The sequence below is a fragment of the Ips typographus genome, linkage group LG3 (assembly GCF_016097725.1).
Source record: "Ips typographus isolate SLU linkage group LG3, UJ_Ityp_2.0, whole genome shotgun sequence".
In the NCBI taxonomy this organism is placed as follows: Eukaryota; Metazoa; Arthropoda; class Insecta; order Coleoptera; family Curculionidae; genus Ips; species Ips typographus.
Genome location: NC_138424.1, coordinates 14,893,821 through 14,909,050, shown reverse-complemented (window position 1 = coordinate 14,909,050; position 15,230 = coordinate 14,893,821). Strand labels below are relative to the sequence as shown.

The following is a 15,230-nucleotide window of genomic DNA, read 5'->3' as shown; positions in this document are numbered from 1 at the left end:
GTTACTTTTAATATTAATATTAACAAGAAGCAAGATGGTGGAGGCAACAGAACTCCAGATGTACAAACAAATTGTTCACCGATTATTAACGCACTAGTGCGGTAATAAACGTCATTATGACACTGAAAATAGTGCGAAATTACGATATTATGTAACTGTTGTAGATAAAATTTATTAAGATACAAGTGTGATTTTGAAAAATTAATATAAAAGTCAAATTTTTATTTTGGCTATGAATATTGCCAATGACAAACCTATTATTTTGAAGTTATAGAATAGGCAAAATTGCACTTTAGTACCTATTTAAGTAGGAAAAACGTTATTATAAAAAATAAAGTTAAGGACGTTGGTTTTAATATTCAAAACAGACAACAAAATAGACTTCTCAAAATTACTTGTGAGTTTTAGTGAATGAAATACTCGAATTTCAAACAGTACCTAAGTTAAATTGAAGCAATTATTACTTCCCTTCCTAACAAACGTAAAGATATTTTTATAGTATTTTATGTTAACTCACACTCAGATTAGGACCTTATTAAAACTAATTAATGATTACATAAAGTAAGGTTAACTTAAAAAACCCTAATTTGAGTGAACTATAATTAAATTCTGAGAATGAGGTGAGTATAAATTTTAGATCATCTCTCAATTCCGCCCTTAATCAGATTAGGTTCCGGTGAAGCTAGTTGAGTACGAGATTGCAACCATTTAGGAAGCTTTCAAAATTCCGCTCTAAGAGAATTCGCTGTTCAAATATTTTAACATAACTTTGCTGTATAATTCAGTGTTTCTGATTGATTAAACTAAATAAAAGTAACTTTATCAAAAACCTGTATAAATTGTAAAAAAAAATCCACTTTCAAATTACATTCAGAACGAGATTCAGACGCAACATCGGCAATGTCGAAAGACTCGAATATTATTATTATTTATGGTGGGCGACTGCAGACAGGGCCAACCAGAAATGCAGAAATGACATAATAACAATAAAAACGACCTTAGTAAGTAAAAAAAAATCGAATCGCATGCGCTTTTACCGATTTGAATAACAAATTTGCAGAAATTCCTTCCAATGTTCAGTCTCTGTTTCGTCTCGTGGCTGTGTGGGTGCGCAACGTCGACAATAATCGGAATATAGCGCAAGTTTATCGTGACAATCGCGCCAAAGATTAAGCTTTCAATTATGACTGTGAGTCCTGTTTTGTGATGGTGTTTTTTTTTTGTTTTAACTCGGTAAGTGTTAATTGTTTTATTTAAAAAGGTGTCAAGTACAGTTTTGACATCAATAATTAAAAAAAAAATCACTTTTTACATTACTGTGTCCGCTTTATTAAATATAATTAAATTAATTTTATTATAATTAATTAATAACTCAAAATTCAGTTAATCTTAACATAAATCATATTGGGCTTACAAGTTTAAGAATTTTTTTTTTTTTTAATTTTATCAAAAACTTTTAATTAATATTAAGAAGGGCTTTAAAAAGTTTGCAAGTCTTGTCAAACTAACGAAAGACAATAAAGTTCACGATTTCGAACGTTTATTGTAAGAGCCTGCTAAAACCAAACAAAAATAGAAATAAAAGAAAAATTAAAAAAATCATAAATTAATATGAACAATAATGTAGACTGTAGATACAGGATGTTTTTTAAGTATGGTACATCATTTCCGAGAAGTATATTCTTCAGAAAATAAATTATGGCAAAATGACACAACTTTGAGTATACATAATAATAATGTGCCGCTTTAAAATTTTAATAATTTTGATTTAAAAAAACTAAATTTTGAAAAGTAAATTGCACTCTTCTTTCTCTACAACGTGGCAGTATTATATTTGAGATTCGACTTTTCGGTTCTTGGTTATCATCATCAACTTTGATTTTTCTTTTGGGCGCTATATTGAAATTTTACATTTTTGATTACAGCGTTTATTTCTGATTACGGTGATATATCATATGACGTGGTGTAGTCTTGCAATTTTGCGGAAATAATATAAATTATGTTGTTTTTTTCTTGTTGATAAAAGATATTTCAGATAATTGACACTTTGTCTTCCTTTTCTTTCTAAAACGTCACATTTCATTTTCAAGTTGGAAATTTCTGTCTTTCCATCATCAACTTCATTTTTCTTTTAAATAAGATTTTATTTTTACTAGGAATATTAGAGAAGGATGAAATTTGACTCAAAAATGCTAATTTAAGAATTTTACCAATTCAACCAATGTCAATTTTGTTGCTTTGCTGCTGATAATTTTTGCTGATTTTAAAAGTTTTCTCTTCAAAATTTGGCCTAAAAATTTACCGATTTTACAAATGCCAGTTTAGTGGCTTACATTTACTAGAAAATTCTTCCTGATAATATTTCAGAAGTTTTTCACTGTAAATTTGACTGTAGAAAACTAATTTCAGTATTCTACCGTATGTCCATTTGGTTGCTAAAGTTTATTAGAATAACCGTCCTTATAGTACTCCTTATAGTACTTTCACTTGAAATTTGACAAAAAATTCAGTAATATCCCTATTTTACAAATGACAATTGATCAACTAAGTGTTCGGTAGATGAGAAATTAATCTTTTCTTTTCTGATATTTTAAAATGTTTTTAAAGTATTTTTGGTAAATTCTCCGAATGGTTATTCTAGTAGATTAGCCCATAAAATTGACATTAGTAAAATAGATATAGTATTACTGAAATTTGTGTTCCTAAGTCAAATTTTAATTGGAAACCTCTTGCAGGAAGGTAATTTAGAGTCCGGATTTCTAGAAATTTTGCTTTTTGTAAATAATAAATGCAACCAACCTTTGACATCTAATGTAAACGATTTACGCAAAAACACGTCATTTGACAGATTTTTTTCATGCTTTTTTTGCTTTTTTTGCTTTTTTTTTTCTTTTCGTGCTTAATTTATTTTTTTGTGCTTATTTGCTGCTATTTTTTGTATGGTTTTATTTTTTTATAGGTTAATTTACAATTGCAATAGCTATATTGAGATATTGAAGGCTTGTGAAAGACAAAAACATACCAATTATCTGTTTCAAAATGGGTAAGTATCAATTTACAAATTTAAACTACCACCAAATAATTTTTAATTTCCAAGTAGCCTAAAAAAATATAAAACCATTCCTAAACACTATAGAAGCTCCAAAATGCCTTGTAAAAACTTACAAAACAGCTTAGAAGCTTCCAAAACCTTTTAGAACAGTCTAAAAGCTTCCAAATGCTTTTCAACTTATCTAAGTTTTCAAGAGATTTTAAGACAGTCAAATGCCAAAATGCTTCTAAAGCAGTTAAAAGCCTTCCAAAAGTTTTTAGGGTAGAGCTCTTAAAACATTTGAAACAGTCCAAAAATTTCCGTATTTTTAGAGCAGTTTAAAAGCTTCCAAAAGTATCACTAGAACCGTCTACAAGGTTTCAAATGTCTTAAAAGTAGTACAGAATCTTCAATGCTCCTAAAGTAGTCTAAAAAGATTTCTAAACACTACAGAAACTCCAAAATGCTTTTGAAGCAATCGGAAGCCTTTCAAAACCATCTAGTAGCTTTCAAAAGCTTTTAGAACAGTCTATAAGCTTCCAAATGCCCTTTGACTAGTCTAGAAACTCCCAAAAGATATCGAAACAGTCTAGTAGTTTTCAGAAACTTCTAGAACCGTCTAAGAATTTCCAAATGCCTTTAAAGCATTCCAGAACCTTCAATATGCTCTTTAAACTACCCAAAAACTTTCCAAATACTCCTAGTAGTTTAAAAGGTTGTAAAACACTACGATAACTCCAATATGCTTCCCAATCAGACGAATACGAAGGCGTAAAAGCGCCACAGACGTTATTTTTCTTAAATTTTTACTTCAAACTCAGAAATTAACTAAATTCCGACTTCGAACTCGGAAATTAACTAAATTCCGACTTCGAACTCGGAAATTAACTAAATTCCGACTTAACGAATTTTTTCTAATTTTGACCAAAAAGCGGTAAAAACCATCTTTTAAAGTGATTTAACACAAATATTCACTTTCATAGCACCTTGTATAAACTGTGACAACGACATGTTATGATGGATGTCGCCCATATGTTTCTACGGAAATGCATAAAAACAGGGAGTGATGAAATGAACTTTTCATAACTAGTTACATAAAGTGATACTTTTCGTAACTAGATACTTTTCGGAACTAGTTACGAAAAGTAAAACGTTTTGTCCCTCTAATCAGTTTTGAAAAGTGTCACTTTATATGCCAAAATTAGAAAAAAAAAATTATTATTACTGGTTTTCTAACTAGTATTTCAATTTGAACACTCTAACTGTATAGGTACGTGTCTACGGAATTGTTTCTCAAGATTAATCGCAGCCAGTCCTATTTTGTGATATATGAAATTGACTAATTACTGCTGCTTGAGTCTCGTAGCAGCATTCATACGGTACAGACGTGTGTAGTGCGGACAACCTGTAAAAACTTTTTTGTGCCGGATAGGAATTTTAAAATTTTGTTTGTCAACAAGATAGCTTATCAGGTGGATTTACAGGGCGTTTGATAAATCAAGAGATGTATCCTGGGAGTTCGCAAGAGTCCGAGTCGGACTTGACCTCCCAGGATGAAGGGTTTAAAAAACCCAAATCCAAGAAAAGAGGTAGAAAACCCAACTCAACCCCCCCCACCCCCACACCTACAACTCCGACTCGGGATGCGAAAAGACCTGCATTCGACAAATTATTAACACAACCAACCACATCAACAGGAACAACACCAATTACCAAATACACCAATGTTCAACTTCAACATCCAACATTTCTGTGTACATTTACTGTTACTGCACCATCGACTTTGACACGAGTACAACTAGCTCTCAAATGGGAGGAAATCAACTACAATAACAAAGACATTATAATCAAGCAAGAATCCAATTTCATAATCAAGACTAATGATGAAAACACCACTAAGAAACTACTCGACCTTTTACAACAACAAAAAGTTATAAACTCTTTCAGTTTATACACAGCTAAACCAACACAAGTTCAAACAAATTCCAGCCGAAGCTTTACCCCATCCTACTCAGTTATAGCGACAGGAGTGGAATTGGACATTTCTGATGAGATGTTCTTGCAGCACCTAGAAAAAATGCAGCTTAAAATTCGCTTCTGTAAGAGAATAATCTCCCGGCAAAGGGGAAAACCCACTTTGATGATGCGTTTGATCACAGGCGAACTGGCGACGTATGAAAAACTCATGACCGACCGTGCAGTGCATTTTCTGGGACGTATGTACAGAATTATTGAGAGCAAGCCACCGGAACCAATTCCAGCACCATGTAGCCGATGTAGCTCATTCGAACACCGCACTGAAGACTGTAAAAAACCAACTAAATGCAGCAAATGTCAAGGAAACCACCAAACCAGCACATGTACATCCCCTCTACCCATGAAGTGCACTGCATGCAACGCAGAGGACCACGCAGCCTGGAGCCTAAAATGTCCAAGAAGACCGACAGCGCCGATAGAAGGAATTCCGAATGTAAAGGTTAAGTGCCATAACAAAAAGACCGCTGAGGTGTCAGAAGCTTTAACGAAGGAGAGCAGAGTCCACTCCCCCATAACAACTCACGACTTTATTATAAACAAATATAAACATCAAATTAATAAAACCAACAACAATAATAGAGAAGAACTGCTTAAAAAACTTAAGAAACAATTTATTGAAGACTTCAACATTGACACCACGGCGGTATTTTTTGGCAACCACATGTATATTTTGATGTTTGATTTGTCACTACCTAACAGGATTTCCCCAACCGAACCCTTTGAACAACTTAGACAAACAATCACAAATGCAGAACGTTCAACTTAAAAATGATTTACGCCAACATCAACGGACTAAACCATAAAAAACATCTTATCTATAACTACATTGAACAAAACGATACTGACTGTTGTATGTTTGTAGAAACGAAGACTAAAATTGGACAGACACCAACGTACAGAGACTGGCAGTTTATCTGCAGACATGGTAACACACTTAATAACGCTAGAGGAGGGGCCACAGTGTTGCTAAAACCGAAAATAAAACTGGGAAAGGCAAACCCTCCCTCTCTAAACAACCCACTAAACGACTGCCTTCACTTTACAATACCTTACTTGGACGACAAAATCCACATATTCCTCGTATATATCCATCCTCACTCAGACATTGAACAAAACATTCTGACTAAAGCATGCCTCTACAAGTATGCTATAATAATTGGAGACTTTAACGTAAACAGAAACAAAAAAGTACAGCTGGCCAGATTCCTAAACAACTCAGACTTTATACAAAAACAAACACCGCCGACATTTTTAATGCCAGAAAACCAGGACTCGACACCAGACATATTACTACATACGGCAAACCTGACAAATATTATAAACAACGTTGATTTGACAAACGAACTGGGTTCCGATCATCTGGCTATTAAGTTTGACATTGACATCCATCAAACACAACCTATAAAAAATACGAAAGAAAACACACAAAAATTTGATTTAAACAGGACAGACATAGAAAAAGTACAACGACAAATACATGACTACATTCAATCACAAAAGATAAAGCCTTCTATACAAAACTTACAAGAACAACTGACATTGGCAATAGAAAAATTTTCTCCACGAGTCAAGAATACTTTTTACCAACACACTTTGCCAAAATTTATCCTGAGACTAATCAAACGCAAAAGGGAACTATACAGACTATACACTCGCACTCAAGACAATGATTTAAAAAGAATACTTAACGAACTCAACAGAAACGTCAAGACTTTAGTAGAGCAATACAAACAAGACAAATGGCTTGAGGCGTGCCAGGAAATCGAACTTGACAACGGGAAAACATACTGGCAAAAAATAAAAAAACTCTCACGTTACAAAAAAAATAACCCAGTTGGCATAATTAACGAAAATGGTTCAGAACAAAACACAGACCAAGACAAAGCTAACGCTTTTGCTAGACACTTCGAAAAGGCTTTCCAAATCTCCACCAATCCTAACTTTGACCATCAGAACTGGACCCTAATAAACGAATGGTACGACAATTACTTTGACGACCAAACTAACAACAGATTTCCACTAATTTCAGACAATGAATATGATGAAGCACTAACGCACCTTAAGAACACCGCACCTGGCAAGGACAAAATAAAAAGCAAACTACTAAAAAGCTTAACTCCTGAAACCCACAAACTCATACTAGACTCACTTAACGACTGCATTAAATCCAACACAATTCCGGATACATGGAAAACTGGTATAATAATACCCATTCCAAAACCTGGACTTGACAACACACAAACACAAAATTACAGACCCATCACACTACTTCCAGTACTTAGTAAACTGCTTGAACTTATTATTAAAAACAGACTTCAAGAGCAGATCGGACAACATATACCACCATACCAGTTTGGTTTTAAACCAAAGCACTCGACTATACACCCACTTTTCATCTTAACCAACAACATACAAACAACACACCTCAATAACAATAAAACAGCATGTCTATTCATGGACATAAACAAAGCTTTCGACAGTGTTTGGCATAAGGGACTACTCTACAAACTACATAGACTTAACACACCAAAATACTTACTTTACACTATCAGAAACTTACTGGAAAACAGACAACTGCACGTTCGAATAGACAACAAACTCTCCTTTTCCTTCAGCCCTGAGCAGGGACTACCGCAAGGCTCACCTCTTTCACCTTTACTATATAATCTGTACTGCCATGACATATACAACCATAACAAACAAGACAAAAATCATATTGACGAAACAGCATACATATTACAATACGCAGACGACACTGCACTTATTGTTCACGACAAAACTACAACAAAAGCAGTCTCAAAACTACAATCACTTACTGACGACACCATGACATGGTTCTACAGATGGAGACTAACGCCTAACGCAACTAAAAACCAGCTTTTATTACTGAACCATCAAATAAAAAACGACTCACCAAACATAACCGCAGACGGACACACAACTGATCCCAAACAAGACGTTAAATACTTAGGGATAACACTGGACCAAAAACTAAAATTCACAAAACACCTTAAAAATGTCCGGACTGAAATCATTAAAAGAACAAAACACTTTAGGTCACTAACATACAAAAACAAAGGCATTAGTACAAAAACGGCAACTCAAATATACAAATCCATCTGTAGACCGGTCCTGGACTACGGACACTTACTTAGAGCAAACGCTACGGACAAGACTAAAAAATATACACAAATTACTGAACAGATTGCTCTAAGACTAATAACAAAAATACGACATCCTGCAAACCCACTACACAACCCATCCAACCAACTTCTCTACGAACGTACGAACATGACTAAAATAACTGACAGACTCATACAACTACAAACCAAGTGGAAAAATAACCCAAACAACTTGACAATTGTAAATCCACTATGCATAACCAGACAGACTAGACAATCCCGTTATCTTTTCCCCGCTCTCACCCTGTTAGAACATTTTAATTAGAACTTTTTTTTTTTTCTCAATGTATAATTTGTATATATTAATTAGAAATAAGATTACCTGTACATATTAAAAAAACATGTATACATAGGCAGAAAGACCGTAATGGTCGATAGCCGTTTTTTCTTGGAAATAAAGATTGTTTATATATATATATTTTAAAAGACTCACCTAAAGTGCACGTGCTGTTCATGCATTAACTTTTGTTTCAAAATCAATCCCAATTTTCAAACAAGTACAAGGAGAACAAAGAGTCAAAGTCGTTATTCCATGCACTATAATTATTATACAATTATTATTATATGTAGTAGCAACGACTTTGAGTCTTTGTTCTCCTTGTTTTTGAAAACATGGGCCACTTTGAGTTTTTGAACAATTAGACAATAAAAACTACCTAAAAATAAGTCTTGAACATCCATTAAATCGTTTTACAATGACAATACACAGTACTTTCAGAGTCTGCCTATATTTATTGTAATTACTAGAGTCCGGATTAAAAAGAACTAAAATCGTGAAAAAAGCGCTTAAAAAGTAAAATTATTTCCATCAAAAATGAATAAAAACCTGTAAAAAAGCGTTAAAAAAAGCACAAAACTCATTAAGAGATGCAAAACTTTTTACTTTTTTTGAGTTCCAAGTTCTCGACATTTTTTGAGGCTTTTAAACTACTTTAGAAGCATACGGAAGATTTTAAATTGTTTTGAAAACTTTCAATGTTTTTTAACTACTTGAGAAGCGTTTGGAGGGTTTTGGGACAGTTTAAATAGCATAACGAAGGTTTTGGAATGCTTTAGAGCCATTTGGAAACTCTTAGACTATTCTAGAATTTTTTGGAAGCTTCTAGACTGTTTTAATATCTTTTGTGAGCTTCTAGACTAGTTGAAGAGCATTTGGAATCTTTTAGACTGTTCTAAAAGCTTTTGGAAACTTTTAGACCGTTTTGGAAAGCGTTCGCTACGAAGGCGTAGAAGGGCCACAAACATTTTTTTTTCCTTAATTCCTCTGAATTTAGGTAAATTCCGACTTCGAACTCTGAATTTAGTTAAATTCCGACTTTGAACTCGGAATTTAGTTAAATTTCGACTTTGTACTCGGAATTTAGGTAAATTCGGACTTCAAACTCGGAATTTAGTCAAATTCCGACTTAAAACTTGGAATTTAGTTAAATTTCGACTTCGAACTCAGAATTTAGTTAATTTCCGAGTTCGAACTCGGAAGTTAGTTAAATTTCGACTTCAATCTCGGAATTTAGTTGCAATGTTGACAAATTAACAAATTCTACTAATTAAGATCAAAGAGTGTTTGCAATGTTGCCAAACTGACTAGTTTTACTAATTTGGTTTGAAGAGTATATGCAATGTTATCAAACTGACAAGTTCAACTAATTTCTTTGAAGTGTGTTTGCTTGCAATGTTGCCAAATTAACAAACTCTCCTAATTTAGATCGAAGACTGTTTGCAATGTTGCCTAACTGACAAAATTTGGTAATTTGGTTCAAAAGTGTCCTTGCAATGTTATCAAACTAACAAATTCTACAATTTTTGTTCGAGTGTTTGTAACGTAACCAAACTGACAAGTCCGACTAATATCTTTGAAGTGTGTTTGCAATGTAGCCAAAGTTAGCAAATTTTACTAATTTGCTTCGAAGAATGTTTGCAATGTTGCCAAACTGAAAAATTTTGTCTAATTTGGTTTGAAGAGCTTTTGCAACGTGACAATGTAAATTCTGAGTTCGAAGTCGAAATTTAACTAGATGATGAATGCTCTTCAACTAGTCTAGAAGCTCACAAAAGATATCAAAACAGTCTAGAAGCTTACAAAAAATTCTAGAATAGTGTAAGAGTTTCCAAATGGCTCTAAAGCATTCCAAAATCTTCGTTATGCTATTTAAACTGTCCCAAAACCCTCCAAACGCTTCTCAAGTAGTTAAAAAACATTGAAAGTTTTCAAAACAATTTAAAATCTTCCGTATGCTTCTAAAGTAGTTTAAAAGCCTAAAAAAATGTCGAGAACTTGGAACTCAAAAAAAAGTAAAAAGTTTTGCATCTCTTAATGAGTTTTGTGCTTTTTTTAAAGCTTTTTTACAGGTTTTTATTCATTTTTGATGGAAATAATTTTACTTTTTAAGCGCTTTTTTCACGATTTTAGTTCTTTTTAATCCGGACTCTAGTAATTACAATAAATATAGGCAGACTCTGAAAGTACTATTGTCATTGTAAAACGATTTAATGGATGTTCAAGACTTATTTTTAGGTAGTTTTTATTGTCTGATTGTTCAAAAACTCAAAGTGGCGCATGTTTTCAAAAACAAGGAGAACAAAGACTCAAAGTCGTTGCTACTACATATAATAATAATTGTATAATAATTATAGTGCATGGAATAACGACTTTGACTCTTTGTTCTCCTTGTACTTGTTTGAAAATTGGGATTGATTTTGAAACAAAAGTTAATGCATGAACAGCACGTGCACTTTAGGTGAGTCTTTTAAAATATTTATTTCGAAAGGTAGTTTGCATTGCAAACATCTCGTAAAAATTTACTTTTAATTATTTCTTAGCAAAATAAACAGAAAATTTGTCACTAAAATGCAAGCATTTGGCTGTGGTAATTGGAGTTTCGGGTCGGATACAGAAAACTGGATTTAATTACGCAAATCGCAAAGGAAAACCAACGTAGCAAATATCTGGCTTTGACATTTTTATTTACAAAATGGATGACGCAGATAATCAAATGCAAGCAGTAATTAGTCAATTTCATATATCCCAAAATAGGACTGGCTGCGATTAATCTTGAAAAACAATTCCGTAGACACGTACCTATACAGTGGAGTATAGGTACGAGTACGATATTGAGAGTGTTAAAATTGAAATACTAGTTAGAAAACCAGTAATAATAATTTCTAATTTTGGCATATAAAGTGACACTTTTCAAAACTGATTAGAGTGACAAAACTTCTACTTTTCGTAACTAGTTACGAAAAGTATCTACTTACGAAAAGTATCAGTTTATGTAACTAGTTATGAAAAGTTCATTTCATCACTCCCTGTTTTTATGCATTTCCGTAGAAACATATGGGCGACATCCATCATAACATGTCGTTGTCACAGTTTATACAAGGTGCTATGAAAGTGAATATTTGTGTTAAACCACTTTAAAAGACGGTTTTTACCGCTTTATGGTCAAAATTAGAAAAAATTATGTATGCAACACGTTTAGAAAATGTCTTATTGTGTAACTCATTCAAATTGTAGGACCTCGCTGCGCTCGCCCTACAAACATTCATTCGTTACACAAAATCGATCTTTTCGTAACTGGTTACATAAATAGCTATTTTAATTTTGACATGTACGTAACTAGTTACGAAAAGTAACACTTCTTGTTATTAGTAATGAAATTGCCATTTCTTAACTAGTTAATAAATGAATACGACAACTTATTAGCTTTTCTAACTTCTTTTTTACTAATTTAAAATGTGAAAATCAAAAATAAGTACAATTTATATCAAAAGGAACATAACAATTTAAAAAATCAATTATTGTAAATATTAATTACACAATTTGTACAGTTCGACAAGTTGATGCCCGAATTTGTCTTGCTGTTGCTTGAATTTGTTGTTACAGCAAGTGATTTGGCACTGCTTGTTTCACCAAGAATTTTCAATCGAGTTTTCAACATATCCCTCGGCAACAGACTTCGATTTCCATCCACCATGTGGTTTTAATTTCAACAAATTGGCTCCAGAATCTGCAAGAAAGGTAGCAGGCGACCTTCGAAAGTAATGTCCAGCGAATAATCCTGGATTTTTTAAGCAAAGTAATTCAGCAATTTTCTTTGGTAACTGGCCAATACTATCAATACCTACTGGTTGTATACTGCATTTACCATGTAGGTAGTTAATAAAAAATTTGTTGTGTTTCAAATTTTTTGGTCGCATATTAATGTATCTTCTTAGTATATCTACAAAACTGATTCCCTCAACACCTCCTTCGATTGGAATGTTAACTCAAAAATGCGAGTGTTTAAAACGTTAATTCCACCTTTCGACAGGCCTGCTACACCTACAATAAGGACCACCTGAAATATGAAAATAATAATCTAAGTGATTATATCGAAATTTTGTGTAATAGTTTAGACCTATCTTAGCTAACAGCCACTTGGAATCATCTGCTTCTTTTAAAAACTCCGACGTGTTTTCTCTAGTAACCATATTAGATTTCTTCGCCTTATACCCATCGCTGCATGTTTTTAAATACGCAATCAAACTGCAATAACCTTTAATGTCAATGCCTTTCTTCAGAGACAGAACATTGAATTCAACATGTCATGTTTGCTTTCCATCTCTTTCATTTCTCTGCATCTGTCTGTCATCCATTTTTCCTTAGCGTCCCATATCTTGTTCTTAATTTCCCTTTGTTTATTCCTAAATTAGTGTTTGAAGTATCCAATATTTTCCGATCAAAAGACGTAAAACCCCTTTCTAAACTAGCAAGTGGTCCGGTTTCCGCTTTGGAGTTCTTATCCAACAGATTGCAAAGGCAAGCAGCAGGCAGTTTATAAACCCTAACTATATTAATCTCGTTAATCTCGGTTGTTTCTCCAAGATGTTGTTTCACTAGGAGTTCTTCGCATTGGAAGGTTTGCTCCTTATCGGACAGCTGCCGTCAAAAGCTTTAATGTCGACTGCCGGCATCTGGTTGACTGCTATGTCAATGTCCCTCTAGGTCCGGTACTCAGTTGTTGTAATGACTGTTATCTCAAGTCATTTGGAGGTTAGGTAGTCATCGTAAGACTTGTTTGTAAGCAAACAAATTCTACAGTAGTCTCGGTCAAAGTGGTGTTTTTGTGAATACATTGCAATATTAAACAAAAACTGAATCACAATTAAGTATAATCTTCACAGATTACTGCCCTACTATGTTATTAGTATAGTCTTGCTCAGAAATTGTGTTACCCTTATTATCATTAATTTTATATACAGTGCGTTTTTTTTAACGCGCAACATAGGATTTTACGTGTTAAATTTTTAAGCCCATGTTAGACCATTTTATTTTGGAACTGCAAGTCTATAACTTGACGGGTGTGTCTTTAGTACCCTGAAGCTTAAGTAAGTCTACCAATTTGGTCTAAAAAGTGATTAAAAACTGAAAAAAAATCACTTTTTTTCGAAAAGATTTTATCGTTTCATACTCCCTGTACGCATTGTTGTTCCTTGTTGTTTTCGATACTGGCAGGGCAGGTAGCAGGTAAAGTGACATATTTTGACTGCATCACGATCCGACATCTTTTGAACGTCAAAAGGGCATTTTATGATTGTTTGGAATACTGTTTGGCTTCAAACGGAGGTCACTTTGAACAATTCACTTATAAAAAAACTTCTTTTGTTCTTAACTTTCTGGATATAAAGTTAATGATCACCCTGTTTTACTTTCTACGCCAAATTTTACCTGCTTCCTGCCGTGCCAGTATCAAAAACAACAAAGAACAACAATGCATACAGGGAGTATGAAACGATAAAACCTATTCGAAAAAAGATGATTTTTTGCAAGCTTTTTAACACTTTTTAGGCCGAATTGGTAAACTTACTTAAGCTTCAGGGTACGAAATAGCCACCCGTCAAGTTTTATACTTGTAGTTCCAAAATAACATGGTCTAACATGGGCTTAAAAATTTAACACGTGAAATCCTATGTTGCGCGTTAAAAAAAACGCACTGTATGTTAGATATTACAATTTCGGTTTTTAATACAAGTAGTGAACTATACCAATTATGCATTGAATGATAGACAGTTAAGTGCATAATTTGGTAGAAAGAACAAATTCAATTTAGTTAAAAGAGCCGTATTTCCACCGAACAAAAACTTAATGGATGTAGGTCCAAAATTCCAGTGGAAATTCAGCGCAACTAATCTCATCAATTTAAATTCTGGTATGTATTCACTATCGTATAAATCACATTAAATTTATTGCCACCAGAGTCACATTTTTTCTAAACGTTTATAATTACATAAGTTTAGGTTTATTGAACAGAATATTTTTGATACACACATATTTGGAAATGTTTTTTGGTTTTTAATGTTTAGGTTAATTATGGAAATTCTCAAGTTTGAACAATACAAAGTTTTTAGGAACTTTGACTGTAAATTGGTTCGATAAGAACGGTATTTTATCGTCAAGAGCTGAATCTGCTCGTATAATTGTTTTGGGTAATAACTCACTCTTTCATAATCCAGATTTTCACTTGCAGAATGTAAATCACTGTCATCATCAATCTTTCATACCAGTTTGACACGTGCATTTCGATGTCGCGCCAAATATTAGTAAGCATTAAAATAATAGTGCGATTTTATAACACTAATTTGAAATTTATGTAAAAATATGTTAACGAGTTCAAACAATTTGTTCTAAATTATAACTAAGTTTTTTTTTTGGTAATTGTGGCAGTATTGCGCAGGTCAATACAGTGGCAAATCGTCGATCTCGAGTCGTCGATTTTTGTTTTTAGTAGCGCATTTTTGAAAACAATTTTTATTAATACAGGGTGACCTAAAAAAAAGTTGTGATAATGATAAATTTTGTAATTACTATTCAGTGTTTTACAAAAGTCTGATGATTTTGTGTGTAAAGACGGGTCCACACATGCGGCATTCGGCGAATACCGAGCAAATGTGGGCCAAACACCGATAGTGTGGACAGGTTGCTCGGTGTTTGTCGATTACCA

At 33.3% G+C, this 15,230-nt stretch overlaps 2 protein-coding genes across 2 annotated transcripts in view; both read left to right on the top strand.

Annotated features, from left to right (window-relative positions):
• The first annotated feature begins 1,084 nt into the window (after nt 1–1,084).
• LOC145727157 (G-protein coupled receptor dmsr-1-like) overlaps nt 1,085–15,230 on the top strand; it is a 161,419-nt gene continuing 147,273 nt past the window's right edge. Inside the window, exon 1 of the mRNA XM_081976636.1 lies at nt 1,085–1,233. The gene's annotated coding sequence lies outside the window, so the exon portion shown is untranslated. The remainder of the gene's footprint in view (nt 1,234–15,230) is intronic.
• Nucleotides 4,393–5,846, top strand: LOC145726720 (uncharacterized). The gene has a single exon (XM_081975944.1). It carries the CDS (start codon nt 4,536–4,538, stop codon nt 5,832–5,834), a length of 1,299 nt encoding a protein of 432 aa, XP_081832070.1. The 5' UTR covers nt 4,393–4,535; the 3' UTR covers nt 5,835–5,846.

Coding starts and splice junctions, on each gene's coding strand:
- LOC145726720 (XM_081975944.1), top strand. CDS start 4,536: ATGTATCCTGGGAGTTCGCAAGAGTCCGAGTCGGACTTGACCTCCCAG.